At 47.1% G+C, this 16825-nt stretch overlaps 1 protein-coding gene across 1 annotated transcript in view; it reads left to right on the top strand.

Annotated features, from left to right (window-relative positions):
* NKAIN1 (sodium/potassium transporting ATPase interacting 1) overlaps positions 1-16825 on the top strand; it is a 536625-nt gene that overhangs the window by 473560 nt on the left and 46240 nt on the right. The window contains exon 6 of the mRNA XM_069623039.1: positions 9982-10063. Coding sequence (XP_069479140.1) covers positions 9982-10063 — 82 coding nt within the window. The remainder of the gene's footprint in view (positions 1-9981; positions 10064-16825) is intronic.

Here is a 16825-nt window from a genome sequence, read left to right as displayed (position 1 = left end):
ACAATACATAGGTTGTGCAAACAACATGGGCATGCCAAAGCTTAAGCCTAACCGTGAGCATTACTTATAAGCCCTAAGGCCAGCTAAAGGTTCAAATATTGATTACCAGCAGCTGGGAAAGTGAACTTCCTTTCGGGAGCACTGTTCATATTAGCCCAAATCGTTTTTAAAGTTTAGCCATATACGAGACAAGACTATCTGGGAAGAAATAGAGTTAGCGTGGAGGCAACAGTCCCAGAAGGCTTTTGTTTTAATTGGCTCATAGTTGTGAGCTAGGCCACCCAGGTTACACATGATTAAAAACGTGTCCCCCTGTTTGTCTTCTGAGGAATTTTACAAACACATCAGTAACGTTTTGAAAATACATGACTGGCATGACGCGCTTCGGCCATTAATCTTAAGAGATCCCAATGAATGTTTATATGTCGTATGAAGAGCCCAGATGCAGCTGGTGTACATATATTGCTGTGCCTTTATTAGAAACGGATGTCAGCCGACACGTGTTTCGACAAAAGTCGTTCTCAAGGCTGGCAAAATCATCCAATTGTAAAAGAAATAACATTAATGAAAAAGAAAAATGATATAACATAAATTACAAACGAACCGAAGCCTTTATGACAAATGGTCCTGACGTTTGTGTGCCTTATTCACAATAGGTTGTTGTCAAATATGATTGGAATAACAAAATGTTTACGTACCCCACGTGTGTTTCAATCGTATATGAGGCATTTGAGGATGGCAGGAAGAACAAAACAAAAGGAAGGAAATAGCCTAATAAGTTAAAGTCACTTGATATCAAACGTATGAACAAGGTGGATTATTGTGCCGTGAAAGCGCAATCTGATCGCCCAGAAAATGTGGCCCGTCTCATCCCAATGATTAGAATCCTAATCACCGCATAGTGAGGTGTACTTATATAATCAAATTCAAGTTGATACCGCGTCCCAAACCGTGCCAATAAATGATACATGTGTCCTGCCGGTCATCTAATAACAAGCATGCGTGAGGGTTGTGCCGCATGAGGGTAATGAGGGAAAGATGCAATATGCGGGTGCTAGCTCACCAATCATCCAATGCTGTCTATTTAGTATTGGTTTTGTATGCCCGCCACAATAAAGTCGTATCTGACATTATTCCGGTATCAAGAGCATTCTGTAAGCGAATAATATAGACAAGGTGCGCAATTCCCGTGATGGACTGTTAAACTACGTCATGGAATGAGTACAAAGGAATTAGATCCAAGCACTCCCCAGTCCTCTTCATAAAACGCCCCTGAATGTAATTGTGGGGCTGAAGTCTTTGGTTTAATCCCAATCAACAGATAGAATATGGTTCTATATAAACCTGCTGGCCAGAAACACATGAGAGCTGTGTAAGGAAGAATAATGTTTTGTTGTATCCATAGCAACCTCAAAGTCTTCATTCTTACCCGGTGGTTGCAGAAGTTTGCGAGGGTTAAATCCCTGCGTTTGCGTGAGAATCAGAAACGCGAATGATTGGTGTCCTAATGTTCAGGGCCGGTCTTACACCACATTGCACCCCAGGCAGGAAGCATCGTTGGCGCCCTCCTGCACCCCAACACCTAAAAATGACAACCAAAAACATGTGTTACAAATGTAACCAGCTTGCCGGGGTCTGAGGGCCCACTGACCACTGGCCCTGTGTTGCAGATGTTCTGTTTCGTACCACCTCACATGCATTTCACATGGGGCAATACTAGAGTAACGATATGAATAATTTTCTGATAGTAAGTTATCATTCCAAGATGGACAGTCTGGTATACTCTTATTGTACTCTTTCAAAATACCTCTCTGAGAGTGGGAAAGGGGACACATAGCAACAATGAGGATTCCAGTATGCTTTGCTTTAAATCACAGAGCATTTCAGGACTAGAACAGTGATCAGAGATCTCTACGTTTGATAAACAAGTATGTGATAAAAGGATTGTATGTGTGAATCTCTAAATGCATAACCGATGCATGGCTTGGTGCTCACATCACGGTTCACAATACTCACCCTAACATTAAAATGTTTGTAACCATGGACCATACATGCTTATTTGAACAGCTTAAATTGTTGGATGCGAGTATTAAATGGCTGCAACATTAGCCACTCAAATGGGGGTACAAGGGCTCTTTTGCTTCTTTCTGAAGAATTTTAGATGAGGAAGGGCTGGGTCACACTGTGGTCATACCCAACCCAATAAAGAAACATCTTTTGGGAATTATATCTACAGACAGGACAAGATACCGCACAAGAGAGACCAAATAAACAATGCACAGAAAGGCTACACAGAAAGGATTGTACCGCTTACAAGCTTTAGCCCGACCAGCAATAAGCTGATGAAGCGTTTTAAACAAAACTGGCTTCTAATGCATGGTAAAGGGTCCACAGTTCCTCAGTTACTACCTCCTCACTGTTACGCAGGCCTCAGGAGTTATTTTGGCAAATGAGATCAGGCCCATGATCTAACAGACCTGTTATTAGCATCTCTTATTAGTGCCGGATATGCAGCAACTGCAAATCATAGCGTGGCAGTGTAGAAAGGGCCTTGGGCCTAGTGGATGTATAATTTGAGGCAACTTCTTTGATTGCTTTATGTGTTTAAGTGTGGGCAGCACAGTATGGCTATCTTGTCAGTCACATACACATAACGTTCCAGTGTGCTATAGTGTGGACATTGGGCACATCGGACAACAACAGGTATATGTGCTGTTACGTACGGGAGCGCCACATAGATGCCACTAACCAACAGGGTGGTAACTTGGGCAGTGCACAAATCATTGCTGCACACATATCACTGCACTGATTTGCCACAGACTATGGTCTGCACAGTGACACAATAAACACTGCTTTCCTAATCAAGGTCACATTGAGTTGCCATCTGGTGTGCCTGCTAGGCAGTGGCTGGCTCTGGGTTGTTTTGAAAATTAAAACACCTTTGATGCTAAGCTGATGCATTTAGTCGAAAGCAGACACTAGAATATTTAAGCAAGAAAATGTCAGTTAACCTTCTCAGGGATGCACCATATGTAAATAAAAAGTAATATAAGAAAAAAATAAGTTTTGGTATGTCAAATAAAGAGACATGAAAATAAAGAAAATAGTTTTTAGCTTTTCTGTGTGGCACGTTAATTCTCTTTGCAGAATGCATAGGTTTGGTCAGCTAACTGATACTTGTGCTGGCCTGGTGAATAAAAATGTCCCATGTTCAGTTCTGAAGACTGGAATGTGTAGCACCTGGTGTATACAAACAATGGCTTGTTAAATGAACCATAACTTATACATTTACCCACCTGAAAGGCTGTTACTTTAGCACAGAGAATGAGGGGTAAGGGGTGTGTGACTCCAGAGCATCTCACACGCTGCGTTTGGAATATGCATCACCTTGTTTGTATATTCCAGCGCATCTTAGTCCGCAGAGATCAGCAGCCGCACTTGGCAGTGAGGAGCACTCACCGGCACAGCAGGTTATGTGGTAGCAGGTCAGTTTACCTTTCAGTAAACTGTTTTCTAATCTTCTTATAGGTTATCTGACACAATCATAATTTCTTTATGGACTAACAACATGGACATCATGACTCTTATGCAGAGTAACTAATACACATTTGTTCCACTCTTTGTGAATAAACATGAACTTGTGTGGTGCCCAGTTGTGAATCTTGCAGAGGCTCCCTTTCATAGTGATGCGCCAGCGCCATGAAGTGTGCCTGATCTGCATGAAATGACAATTTACAGTGACTTGTCAGGAATGCATTTTTACATCAGACAGCAACCCAGCTGGAAGGGGGTGTACCCAGTCCGCCAACCCATGTGCTCTGTGTATAGATGAAGCACTTGCTGCAGGCAGGCGGTAGGGACTTTTCCTGAAATAGCACCATATGACCATAATCGTCAGGGCCGTGGACCTTGGACACTGCCAGCCGACAGCCGTTCAGTGTGTGAGAGTAGTATGGCAGCCAGAGGCTCTACTTTTGCGCATCTGTCAACGGGACCTCTGTGTATCTGCAAAAAGCCAGTCAATGACGTAATGCAGTTTGGAAAACAGTTCGAGATCTAGTCACGTCTTCCCTTTAACCCTGTGCACCTGCACCCAGAGGCGTTGAGATCTCTCGGTATCCGGAATTAGTGGTGAAGCAGTACCTCTCAACTGTGAGACCCGTGTATTCACCATCTGGAATGGGTGGTCAGACAAACAGTGCCCTTGCCCTTGAGACCCTATGTACTGGGTTTCCAGACTGGGTGAAGTAGTAGCACTCCACGAGCACCCTAATTTGAATAAAGGAGATGCTAGAAACACTCTGCCAGTGCCAGCCAGGCCTTCACTTTCCAATGGTACCTCCCATGCCCAGAGCCGTACCTCGTAGCTGAAAGTACCTCTCTGTCATCTGATACACAAACTGCCAGAAGCACTCGGCACCCGAGGGCTGCACGGACCGGTGCACCAAGATGGAAACAGGCTCTGGTTCACACTGGGTCTGGCTGCAGCTGGGCCTTGATCCGATCCTGATCCCGTTTCAAGAAAGGGAAGGCTACCCAGCCCCAATCAATCAACTCCCCACTCAGTGCACTGGGCAGCGCATGAGCTGGAGGAGGGCACGCACGTGCGCCCAGCCATGGGCCATGGTTGCCTGGCGCCAGCACCACCAGGGAAGTAAATGTAGCAAAACATTTTGCTATGCTAATTGCTACCCTGCGCTGAGGCTGCATTGCTAATAAATTATAATTTCTAGGATTTCAGTTCAATATTACTTTTTCTTTAGAAATGCCAGTTAACTGAAAATTAAAAGAAGTGTATGCATTTTCGTTTTTCTCTCCTTCAGTCAGGGTTCTTTAATGACCTGGGAGTTGACACCTCAGTGTGAAATTACATAATCTGAACCCCACTAAATGGGCCCTATATGACTGGTGGTGCCACGTGGCTGAGCCAGTGTGTGTCAGTTAATAAAAAGGTATGGTAAACAGTGAAACATTTTTTTTTAATGAAATGCTGACTAGCAGACTGCTGGTGTGGCGCCCCCTAGAGGCCGACAGACATCAGGCAGCCGCCTGAGCTGCCTGACACAAATACCAGCCCTGCTAATGTTTAATGTTGATGAGGTGCGTGTGACGTGGGACGCAGCAGTTCGTGTTGCCTGACACATCTCACGCAGCACGCGCATGCCGAAGACCAACCTCATGTCTCTGCATGCACCGATACTCCCCGACGTGTTGTTGATCAACACACTGAAAGTGAAAGTGACTATCGGCAGTAGCCATCTGCATTCATCAGTTTCGTGAATGCGTTATCAAATCATACAATTGTTGCATATTCAAACCTCTGCCATATATTGGATGGCTCAGAACTGTAATTATGTATATAAACATATACAGTATATGTATGTGTATATATACGTGTACATTATTCCATAATTGTTTTAAAATTTTGCGTAATTAAATTTAGGACACTGTAGTGTATTTGTACTAAAAAGAAGTCAACACACAATATTGGCGTGTGGATTGCAATTGGGGATTGACAAGTAAAATTTGACTGACACTATATATTCTGAGCACAATGGAGTGCCTTATGAATGCTAGTTTTACGGAAGCGTAACCATAGTAACTATAAGATTGTATTGCTCATTCTGAGTGCTTCCGCCTAGCCAGCTTAAATCAATATTGAGCCATATACTTTAATGTGAATTCTAGTGTATTAAGGGATTAAGTAATTGTTTAAAACTTGAAAAGCTAACCATTACGACCCGCCAGTTTGCAAACCGTAACACTAGCATTCATAAGGCACTCCATTGAGCTCACAATATATAGTGTCAGTCAAGTCAACAACACGTCGGGGAGTATCGGCGCATGCAGAGACATGAAGTTGATCTTCGGCATGCGCGTGCTGCGTGAGATGTGTCAGGCAACACGAACCGCTCCGTGTCACGTCACACGCACCTCCTCACCATTACACATTAGGACTCCAAATCATTTGCGTTTCTGATTCTCACGCGAACGCAGGGATTTAGCCCTAGCAAACTTCTACAACCACCGGGTAAGAATGAAGACTTTGAGGTTGCTATGAGTACAACGAAACATTAGTCTTCCCTACACAGCTTTCATGTGTTTCTGGCCAGCAGGCTTATATAGAACCATATTCTATCTGTTGATTGGGATTATACCAAGAAGACGATTTCACAGACTTCAGCCCCACAATTACATTCAGGGGCGTTTTATGAAGAGGATTGGGGAGTGCTTGGGTCTAATTCCTTTGTACTCATTCCATGACGTAGTTTAACAGTCCATCACAGGAATTGTGCATCTTGTCTATATTATTCGCTTACAGAATGCTCTTGATACCGGAATAATGTCAGATACGACTTTATTGTGGCGAGCATACAAAACCAATACTAAATAGACAACATTGGATGATTGGTGAGCTAGCATCCGCATATTACATTTTTCCCTCATTACCCTCATGTGGCACATCCCTCACGCATGCTCATTATTATATGACCAGCAGGACAAATGTATTATTTATTGGCACGGTTTTTGGACGCGGTATCAACTTGAATTTGATTATATAAGTACACCTCACTATGTCGTTGTGAAGACCGGAGGGGGGTCTGTACTTCATCATCAGGCCTAGCTTCTCGGGAGGTGATGGGAGCTGGTTATTAAGTACAGTGTAGTCCCCAAGCCAAGCACCCACAAGGAAAGGTCCACACACTGTATCGGTTACAACACAGTCTTTATATAATTAATGTTCAAAGGTCTATACAATATCACGATAACTCAATTTGTACTCCGAAAATCAACAATGGTAAATATATACAGTCCTAAAGTGGTACCACTAATGTTATTAGATCTCATTAAAGTGCATACGGTCAGAATGACACACATCAGAATAAAGAGGAAACCAGCAGCAGAGAGAGGAAGGAAAGCAAGATGGTTGAGCAATTGTCAGAATACTGGCCCCGTTTACCTAGACACAGTTCTGTGTGGAGATCCCCCCACCTGGGCAACCTGTAAAGCAAAGATGTATCACAAGCCCAGTCCATATATTGTTCACACTAGACTTTCCAAAAGTTCTGCAACCCCAAAGTACCTTGGCGTTGTAGCGTTCCGCATCAGGGAATCGATGGCCCTTCTTGAGTGTCCTCCCTTTCAGGCAGGAGTCACGGGTCATCGAACGTCCAACGGAGAACAGGTCGCGCTACGACGGTGAAGTGGCCGCGTCGTTCCTAGCGGTGCTCGTTGACGGGGAAGCGTAAACGTCCTGCCAGGAAGAGGCGTGCGGGGCACCTCGGTGTCGATAGTTCTGGACCGCAAAAAGTTGAAGCACTGTGGCCCAGCAAGGGCATTGAGTCGTCTGCGTTTTTGTGGTCTTTGGGTGGCGGGAAACCCACCGGTGGATGCTCTTCAGCGCGTCGACGGTCAGGCCTTCTCCGGCAGGATACAGCAGCGACGATGCGGACGAGAGCGTCCTTGGATCAATGAAGTTCTTAGGCAAATGGGAGCGCGGCTGCTCCAGTCGGCAACGGCGGTCATCGACAGTGGCGAACAACAGTCCGGGCGCTTCTCCTTGGAGTTCCGCAGCAATCCCTGTATCGGGTCGGCAGCCTGTCGAAGGTCTGTCTACCAGGGAGCTTAGGCAAAGATCAGCTGTGCACGATGGTCCCTCGTAGCTCGGGAAGAGGGCGGCTTACCAGGTCCTCTCTGGGTCACTTCTTGAAGCACAGCAGCTTTCAGATTGCAAAGGAGAGCAACAGCAATTCTTCTCGTCCAGCAGGGCTTCAGGATCAAGCTTCAGTTACTCCAGTTACTCGCCGTAGTGGACTTCAGCTTCTGAACACGGTTCCTAGCAGTGAGAGGTCCCCAGATATACTGTTGAACTCCCATTCATTCCGCTGGGTCACACTCGAGCATCCAATCACAACTACGGTCATTCATACAGGCAGGCAGCCAATCAAGCACACGGTGCATTAAGGCCATTCACTTCTCTCCAGACACTCACAACAAGTTATGTGTATTGGGACAAGTACTGAGCCATTCAACACTCCAAGCTGCATTCATACCGGTTTCGGGCAGGGCTGTCTCAACCATTGTGTCAACCGCCAGATACTAGACAGCCACAACATAGAATGTATATTCGTCACACACTCCATTCACATACGGTCATTGAGAAGGCTCCAGCCAGTCTGGTCGGCACTTCCCCACACTACCATATACAGAACTTTCACCCAACAGCCAGTCAGGAGGAAGGGACAGAGGCAGGGTAACAGGTGATGGAAGGCAAGAGGCTATGGGGGCCATTTTGTCTCCATCCGGAATCTACCAATTCCAATGACAGGGCATCCCAAAATGGAGGACGCTCAGGGCACCAGTCATTTCAGCATGGAGCTGCCACCAGCCCGTACCCTGCTCTGTGGGTCACACACAGGTGCCCAAAAACATACACTAGGGGCACAGGGTTGCACCCCTAGCCATGGGTGCCATAAGGGTATCCCATGAGTCTGTTCACCAAACCAAAAGAGAGAGAGCTGCACCACCAGGAGTCCCACATGAACTCCTGCACGGAAAACACGACAGAACACATGATAAAAAGCAGTAAAGGACAAGGATACGGAGGCCCTGTCCCTCCGATGCATTTCCAGCATCACAGTCGTGATTAGGATTCTAATAATTGGGATGAGACGGGCCACATTTTCTGGGCTTGCAGATTGCGCTTTCACTGCACAATAATCTACCTTGTTCATATGTTTATCAAGTGACTTTAACTTATTAGGCTATTTCCTTCCTTTTGTTTTGTTCGTCCTGTCATCCTCAAATGCCTCATATATGATTGAAACACACGTGGGGTATGTACACATTTTGTTATTGCAATTATATTTGACAACCTATTGTGAATAATGCACACAAATGTCGGGACTATTTGCCATAATGGCTTCGGTTCGTTTGTAATTTATACTATACCATTTTTCTTTTTCATTAATGTTATTTCTTTAAAATTGGATGATTTTGCCAGCCTTCAGAACGACTTTTGTTGAAACACGTGTCGGCTGACATCCGTTTCTAATAAAGGCACAGCAATATATGTACTTCAGCTGCATCTGAACTCTTCATACAACATATAAACATTAATTTTGATCTCTTAAGATTAATGGGTGAAGCGTGTCATGCCAGTCATGTATTTTCAAAATGTTACTATTTGTTGGTGCTGATGGGTGCACCCACCTTGCGATTTTGGTGACGCAGCTAGCCACATCCTAAGGATTTAGTGGCCCTAGCGCGCACCCTAGGGTCCATACCCATACATACATCAGTAACGTGCCTCGGGTGCAAGATGTAACTGTGGACCTCGTACAGCTAGTAAGGGTAGAGGATTGGTTCGGAGCAAAAGTATCAAGCGTATAACTGCCGGCTCAGGACAGAACGACAAGTAGGGCTGAGTTTTCCTATAGTGATGTTTTTAGTTTCGACAGGTGAGAATAGTTACTATACCAGTCCCGCCCGTTAAATCTCTTTTCAAAAGCCACTTTCAGGACGGTATAAGGTTTCTCAATATTGAAATGTGGGTACCAGTCTATCTTTGCAAAGACTTTGTTGTTGAAGGCTGAGTAGTTGCTACCCCTTAGTTGACTTCCTGATCACAATTTTCTCTGAGGCTTGTCAGTAACCGACATGTAGGGCTTGTTCTGGATTTTACGTACAGCAGGCCTCTTGCCCAAAGGGCCACTCCCCGAAGGGAAGTCAGACCTAACTCGAATCGTATGAATTCAACAGGGCAATTAGTATTACCCCATTTTTAATGTTAGTTCATTTATCGACCTTGGAAGCAGGAAAGGCTAAGTTGCCCTCCTGCAGGATTTGCACTTGTGAAATGCAGGCTCCCCTTCCTTTTGTTAGCAGCGACTGATGCTTTGCTTGTGTGGGTTTCCACCCTAGGCAGTTGCGTGCTCTGCCGCTCGGACTTGTCCTGACACCTCTCTTTATTCTCCACAGTTGACTTTATTGGAGGATTTGATTCCTACGGTTACCAGGCTCCTCAGAAGACTTCACACTTACAGCTACAGCCTTTGTACACGTGAGTATGAGACCTCATGCTACTCACTTCTATCTGTGGCCTCTACCTGCTTTCATTCACCCCCTTGTGTGACCAGGAACTGCTTGCACTCACTGCTCTATGTGACCTAGAACTGCTTCCACTCACTGCTCTGACACCTGCAACTGCTTCCACTCACTGCTCTGAGACCTGGAACTGCTTCCACTCACTGCTCTCTGTGACCTGGAACTGCTTCCACTCACTGCTCCATGAGATCTGGAACTGCTTCCACTCACTGCTCTATGTGACCTGGAACTGCTTCCACTCACTGCTCTATGTGACCTGGAACTGCTTTCACTCACTGCTCTATGTGACCTGCAACTGCTTCCACTCACTGATCTATGTGACCTGCAACTGCTTCCACTCACTGCTCTATGAGACCTAGAACTGCTTCCACTCACTGCTCTGTGTGACCTGGAACTGCTTCCACTCACTGCTCCATGAGACCTGGAACTGCTTCCACTCACTGCTCTATGAGACCTGCAACTGCTTCCACTCACTGCTCTGAGACCCGGAACTGCTTCCACTCACTGCTCTATGAGATATGGAACTGCTTCCACGCACTGCTCTATGAGATCTGGAACTGCTTCCACTCACTGCTCTATATGACCTGGAAATGCTACCACTCACTGCTCTATGAGATCTGGAACTGCTTCTACTCACTGCTCTATGAGATCTGGAACTGATTCCACTCAATGCTCTATGATACTTGATCTGCGTCCACTTACTGCTCGATGATGCCCGAACGGCTTCCACTCACTGCTCTATGTGACCTGGAACTGCTTCTACTCACTGCTCTATGAGATCTGGAACTACTTCCACTCACTGCTCTGAGACCGGGAACTGCTTCCACTCACTGCTCTATGAGATATGGAACTGCTTCCACGCACTGCTCTGAGATCTGGAACTGCTTCCACTCACTGCTCTATATGACCTGGAAATGCTACCACTCACTGGTCTATGAGATCTGGAACTGCTTCTACTCACTGCTCTATGAGATCTGGAACTGATTCCACTCACTGCTCTATGATACTTGATCTGCGTCCACTTACTGCTCAATGATGCCTGAACGGCTTCCACTCACTGCTCTGAGACGTGAACTGCTCCACTTCCATCTATCTCTGACTGGCAACTGTTTCCAGTCATGGCTCTCTATACCAGGCTACTGATTCCATCCACTTGCTCCTTTGACATGAAACTGCTTTCACTCACTGCTCTCTGCGACCTGGAGCGTCTTCCACTCACTGTGCACTGTGCTAAGGTACTGCATCCCCGCACTGGTGTCTGTGATGTGGAACTATGTCACTCACTACTCTTACTGACCTGGAAGCGCATCCATTATGCTCGAGTGCTGCATATACCCCTTTCATTCTGTGACATGGTGCTGCATACACTGACTGCTGGCTGTGCCAAGGTACTGCATCCACTCACTGCTTTCTATGCCAGGTAACTACATCCAACCACTGCTGTCTGTGGCAGGATACTGCACCCACTTATTTCTCTTTATTCCAGGTTACTACATCCACCCACTGCTGCCTGTGGCAGGATACTGCACCCACTTCTTTCTCTCTATGCCAGGTTACTATATCCACCCACTGCTGTCTTGGGCAGGATACTGCACCCACTTTTTTTCTCTCTGTGCCAGGTTACTACATCCACCCACTGCTGTCTGTGGCAGGATACTGCACCAACTTCTTTCTCTCTGTGCCAGGTTACTACACCCACTGCTGCCTGTGGCAGGATACTGCACCCACTTCTTTCTCTCTGTGCCAGGTTACTACATCCACCCACTGCTGTCTGTGTCAGGATACTGCACCCACTTCTTTCTCCTCTGTGTGCCAGGTTACTACACCCACTTACTGCTGTCTGTGTCAGGATACTGCACCAACTTCTTTCTCTCTGTGCTAGGTTACTGCATCCACCCACTGCTATCTGTGTCAGGATACTGCACCCCCCTTCTTTCTCTCTGTGCCAGGTTATTGCATCCACCCACTGATGTCTGTCTCAGGATACTGCACCCACTTCTTTCACACTGTGCCAGGTTACTACATCCACCCACTGATGTCTGTGGCTGGATACTGCACCCACGTTTTTCTCTCTGTGCCGGGTTACTACAGCCACCCACTGCTGTCTGTGGCAGGATACTGCACCCACTTATTTCTCTCTGTGTCAGGTTACTATATCCACCCACTGCTGTCTGTGGCAGGATACTGCACCCACTTCTTTCTCTCTGTGGCAGGTTACTACATCCACCCACTGCTGTCTGCGGCAGGATACTCTACCCACTTATTTCTCTCCGTGTCAGGTTACTACATCCACTTACCGCTGTCTGTGTCAGGATACTGCACCCACCTCTTTCTCTATGTGCCAGGTTACTACATCCACCCACTGCTGTCTGTGGCAGGATACTGCACCCACTTCTTTTTCTTTATGCCAGGTTACTACATCCACCCACTGCTGTCTGTGTCAGGATACTGCACCCACTTTTTCTCTGTGTGCCAGGTTACTACATCCACCCACTGCTGTCTGTGGCAGGATACTGCACCAACTTCTTTCTCTCTGTGCCAGGTTACTACATCCACCCACTGCTGTCTGTGGCAGGATACTGCACCCACTTCTTTCTCTCTGTGCCAGGTTACTACATCCACCCACTGCTGTCTGTGTCAGGATACTGCACCCACTTCTTTCTCTGTGTGCCAGGTTACTACACCCACTTACTGCTGTCTGTGTCAGGATACAGCACCCACTTCTTTCTCTCCGTGCCAGGTTACCACATCCACTTACTGCTGTCTGTGTCAGGATACTGCACCCATTTCATTCTGTGCCAGGTTACTACATCCACTTACTGCTGTCTGTGTCAGGATACTGTACCCATTTCTTTCTGTGCCAGGTTACTACATCCACTTACTGCTGTCTGTGGCAGGATACTGCACCCACATTTTTCTCTCGGTGCCAGGTTACTACATCCACCCACTTCTGTCTGTGGCAGGATACTGCACCCACTTCTTACTCTCTGTGCCAGGTTACTACATCCACCCACTGCTGTCTGTGGCAGATTACTGCACCCACTTTATTCTCTCGGTGCCAGGTTACTAAATCCACCCACTGCTGTCTGTGCCAGGTTACTACATCCACTCACTGCTGTCTGTGTCAGGATACTGCACCCACTTATTTCTCTCTATTCCAGGTTACTACATCCACCCACTGCTGTCTGTGGTAGGATACTGGACCCACTTCTTTCACTATGTGCCAGGTTACTTACTACATCCACTTACTGCTGTCTGTGGCAGGATACTGCACCCACTTCTTTCTCTCCGTGCCAGGTTACTACATCCAACCACTGCTGTCTGTGTCAGGATACTGCACCCACTTCTTTCTCTCTAGCCAGGTTACTACATCCACCCACTCCTGTCTGTGGAAGGATACTGCACCCACTTCTTTTCTCTCTGTGCCAGGTTACTACATCCACCTACTGCTGTCTGTGTCAGGATACTGAACCCACTTCTTTCTTTCTATGCCAGGTTAGTACATCAACCCACTGCTGTCTGTGTCAGGATACTGCACCCACTTCTTTCTCCTCTGTGTGCCAGGTTACTACACCCACTTACTGCTGTCTGTGTCAGGATACTGCACCAACTTCTTTCTCTCTGTGCTAGGTTACTGCATCCACCCACTGCTATCTGTGTCAGGATACTGCACCCACCTCTTTCTCTATGTGCCAGGTTACTACATCCACCCACTGCTGTCTGTGGCAGGATACTGCACCCACTTCTTTTTCTTTATGCCAGGTTACTACATCCACCCACTGCTGTCTGTGTCAGGATACTGCACCCACTTGTTCTCTGTGTGCCAGGTTACTACATCCACCCACTGCTGTCTGTGGCAGGATACTGCACCAACTTCTTTCTCTCTGTGTCAGGTTACTACATCCACCCACTGCTGTCTGTGGCAGGATACTGCACCCACTTCTTTCTCTCTGTGCCAGGTTACTACATCCACCCACTGCTGTCTGTGTCAGGATACTGCACCCACTTCTTTCTCTGTGTGCCAGGTTACTACACCCACTTACTGCTGTCTGTGTCAGGATACAGCACCCACTTCTTTCTCTCCGTGCCAGGTTACCACATCCACTTACTGCTGTCTGTGTCAGGATACTGCACCCATTTCATTCTGTGCCAGGTTACTACATCCACTTACTGCTGTCTGTGTCAGGATACTGTACCCATTTCTTTCTGTGCCAGGTTACCACATCCACCCACTGCTGTCTGTGTCAGGATACTGCACCCACTTTTTCTCTGTGTGCCAGGTTACTACATCCACCCACTGCTGTCTGTGGCAGGATACTGCACCAACTTCTTTCTCTCTGTGCCAGGTTACTACATCCACCCACTGCTGTCTGTGGCAGGATACTGCACCCACTTCTTTCTCTGTGTGCCAGGTTACTACACCCACTTACTGCTGTCTGTGTCAGGATACAGCACCCACTTCTTTCTCTCCGTGCCAGGTTACCACATCCACTTACTGCTGTCTGTGTCAGGATACTGCACCCATTTCATTCTGTGCCAGGTTACTACATCCACTTACTGCTGTCTGTGTCAGGATACTGTACCCATTTCTTTCTGTGCCAGGTTACTACACCCACTTACTGCTGTCTGTGTCAGGATACTGCACCAACTTCTTTCTCTCTGTGCTAGGTTACTGCATCCACCCACTGCTATCTGTGTCAGGATACTGCACCCACCTCTTTCTCTATGTGCCAGGTTACTACATCCACCCACTGCTGTCTGTGGCAGGATACTGCACCCACTTCTTTTTCTTTATGCCAGGTTACTACATCCACCCACTGCTGTCTGTGTCAGGATACTGCACCCACTTTTTCTCTGTGTGCCAGGTTACTACATCCACCCACTGCTGTCTGTGGCAGAATACTGCACCAACTTCTTTCTCTCTGTGCCAGGTTACTACATCCACCCACTGCTGTCTGTGGCAGGATACTGCACCCACTTCTTTCTCTCTGTGCCAGGTTACTACATCCACCCACTGCTGTCTGTGTCAGGATACTGCACCCACTTCTTTCTCTGTGTGCCAGGTTACTACACCCACTTACTGCTGTCTGTGTCAGGATACAGCGCCCACTTCTTTCTCTCTGTGCCAGGTTACCACATCCACTTACTGCTGTCTGTGTCAGGATACTGCACCCATTTCATTCTGTGCCAGGTTACTACATCCACTTACTGCTGTCTGTGTCAGGATACTGTACCCATTTCTTTCTGTGCCAGGTTACTACATCCACTTACTGCTGTCTGTGGCAGGATACTGCACCCACATTTTTCTCTCGGTGCCAGGTTACTACATCCACCCACTTCTGTCTGTGGCAGGATACTGCACCCACTTCTTACTCTCTGTGCCAGGTTACTACATCCACCCACTGCTGTCTGTGGCAGATTACTGCACCCACTTTATTCTCTCGGTGCCAGGTTACTAAATCCACCCACTGCTGTCTGTGCCAGGTTACTACATCCACCCACTGCTGTCTGTGTCAGGATACTGCACCCACTTATTTCTCTCTATTCCAGGTTACTACATCCACCCACTGCTGTCTGTGGTAGGATACTGGACCCACTTCTTTCACTATGTGCCAGGTTACTTACTACATCCACTTACTGCTGTCTGTGGCAGGATACTGCACCCACTTCTTTCTCTCCGTGCCAGGTTACTACATCCAACCACTGCTGTCTGTGTCAGGATACTGCACCCACTTCTTTCTATCTATGCCAGGTTACTACATCCACCCACTCCTGTCTGTGGTAGGATACTGCACCAACTTCTTTTCTCTCTGTGCCAGGTTACTACATCCACCCACTGCTGTCTGTGTCAGGATACTGAACCCACTTCTTTCTTTCTATGCCAGGTTACTACATCAACCCACTGCTGTCTGTGTCAGGATACTGCAACCACTTCTTTCTCTCCGTGCCAGGTTACCACATCCACCCGCTGAGGCCTGTGTCAGGATACTGCACCCAATTCTTTCTCTCCGTGCCAGGTTACCACATCCACCCACTGCTGTCTGTGGCAAGATACTACACGCACTTCTTTCTCTCTGTGCCAGATTACTGCATACACTTACTGCTTTCTGTCCCAGTGTGCTGCATTCACTCACCATTCACTGTGACAGGCATACACCTTTATTTCCCAAACATCTGGTCCAATATTAAATATGCAGAAGAGCACTTGCATACCGAGGGTATACATGATACGGGACACAGACTGCTGTCTGTGTCAGGATACTGCACCAACTTCTTTCTCTCTGTGCTAGGTTACTGCATCCACCCACTGCTATCTGTGTCAGGATACTGCACCCCCTTCTTTCTCTCTGTGCCAGGTTATAGCATCCACCCACTGATGTCTGTGGCTGGATACTGCACCCACGTTTTTCTCTCTGTGCCGGGTTACTACATCCACCCACTGCTGTCTGTGGCAGGATACTGCACCCACTTATTTCTCTCTGTGTCAGGTTACTATATCCACCCACTGCTGTCTGTGGCAGGATACTGCACCCACTTCTTTCTCTCTGTGTCAGGTTACTATATCCACCCATTGCTGTCTGCGGCAGGATACTCTACCCACTTATTTCTCTCCGTGCCAGGTTACTACATCCACCTACCGCTGTCTGTGTCAGGATACTGCACCCACTTCTTTCTCTATGTGCCAGGTTACTACATCCACCCACTGCTGTCTGTGGCA

Source organism: Ambystoma mexicanum, chromosome 11, assembly GCF_040938575.1.
Source record: "Ambystoma mexicanum isolate Mex_15411 chromosome 11, UKY_AmexF1_1, whole genome shotgun sequence".
NCBI lineage: Eukaryota > Metazoa > Chordata > Amphibia > Caudata > Ambystomatidae > Ambystoma > Ambystoma mexicanum.
This window is presented reverse-complemented; position numbering and strand designations above follow the sequence as displayed.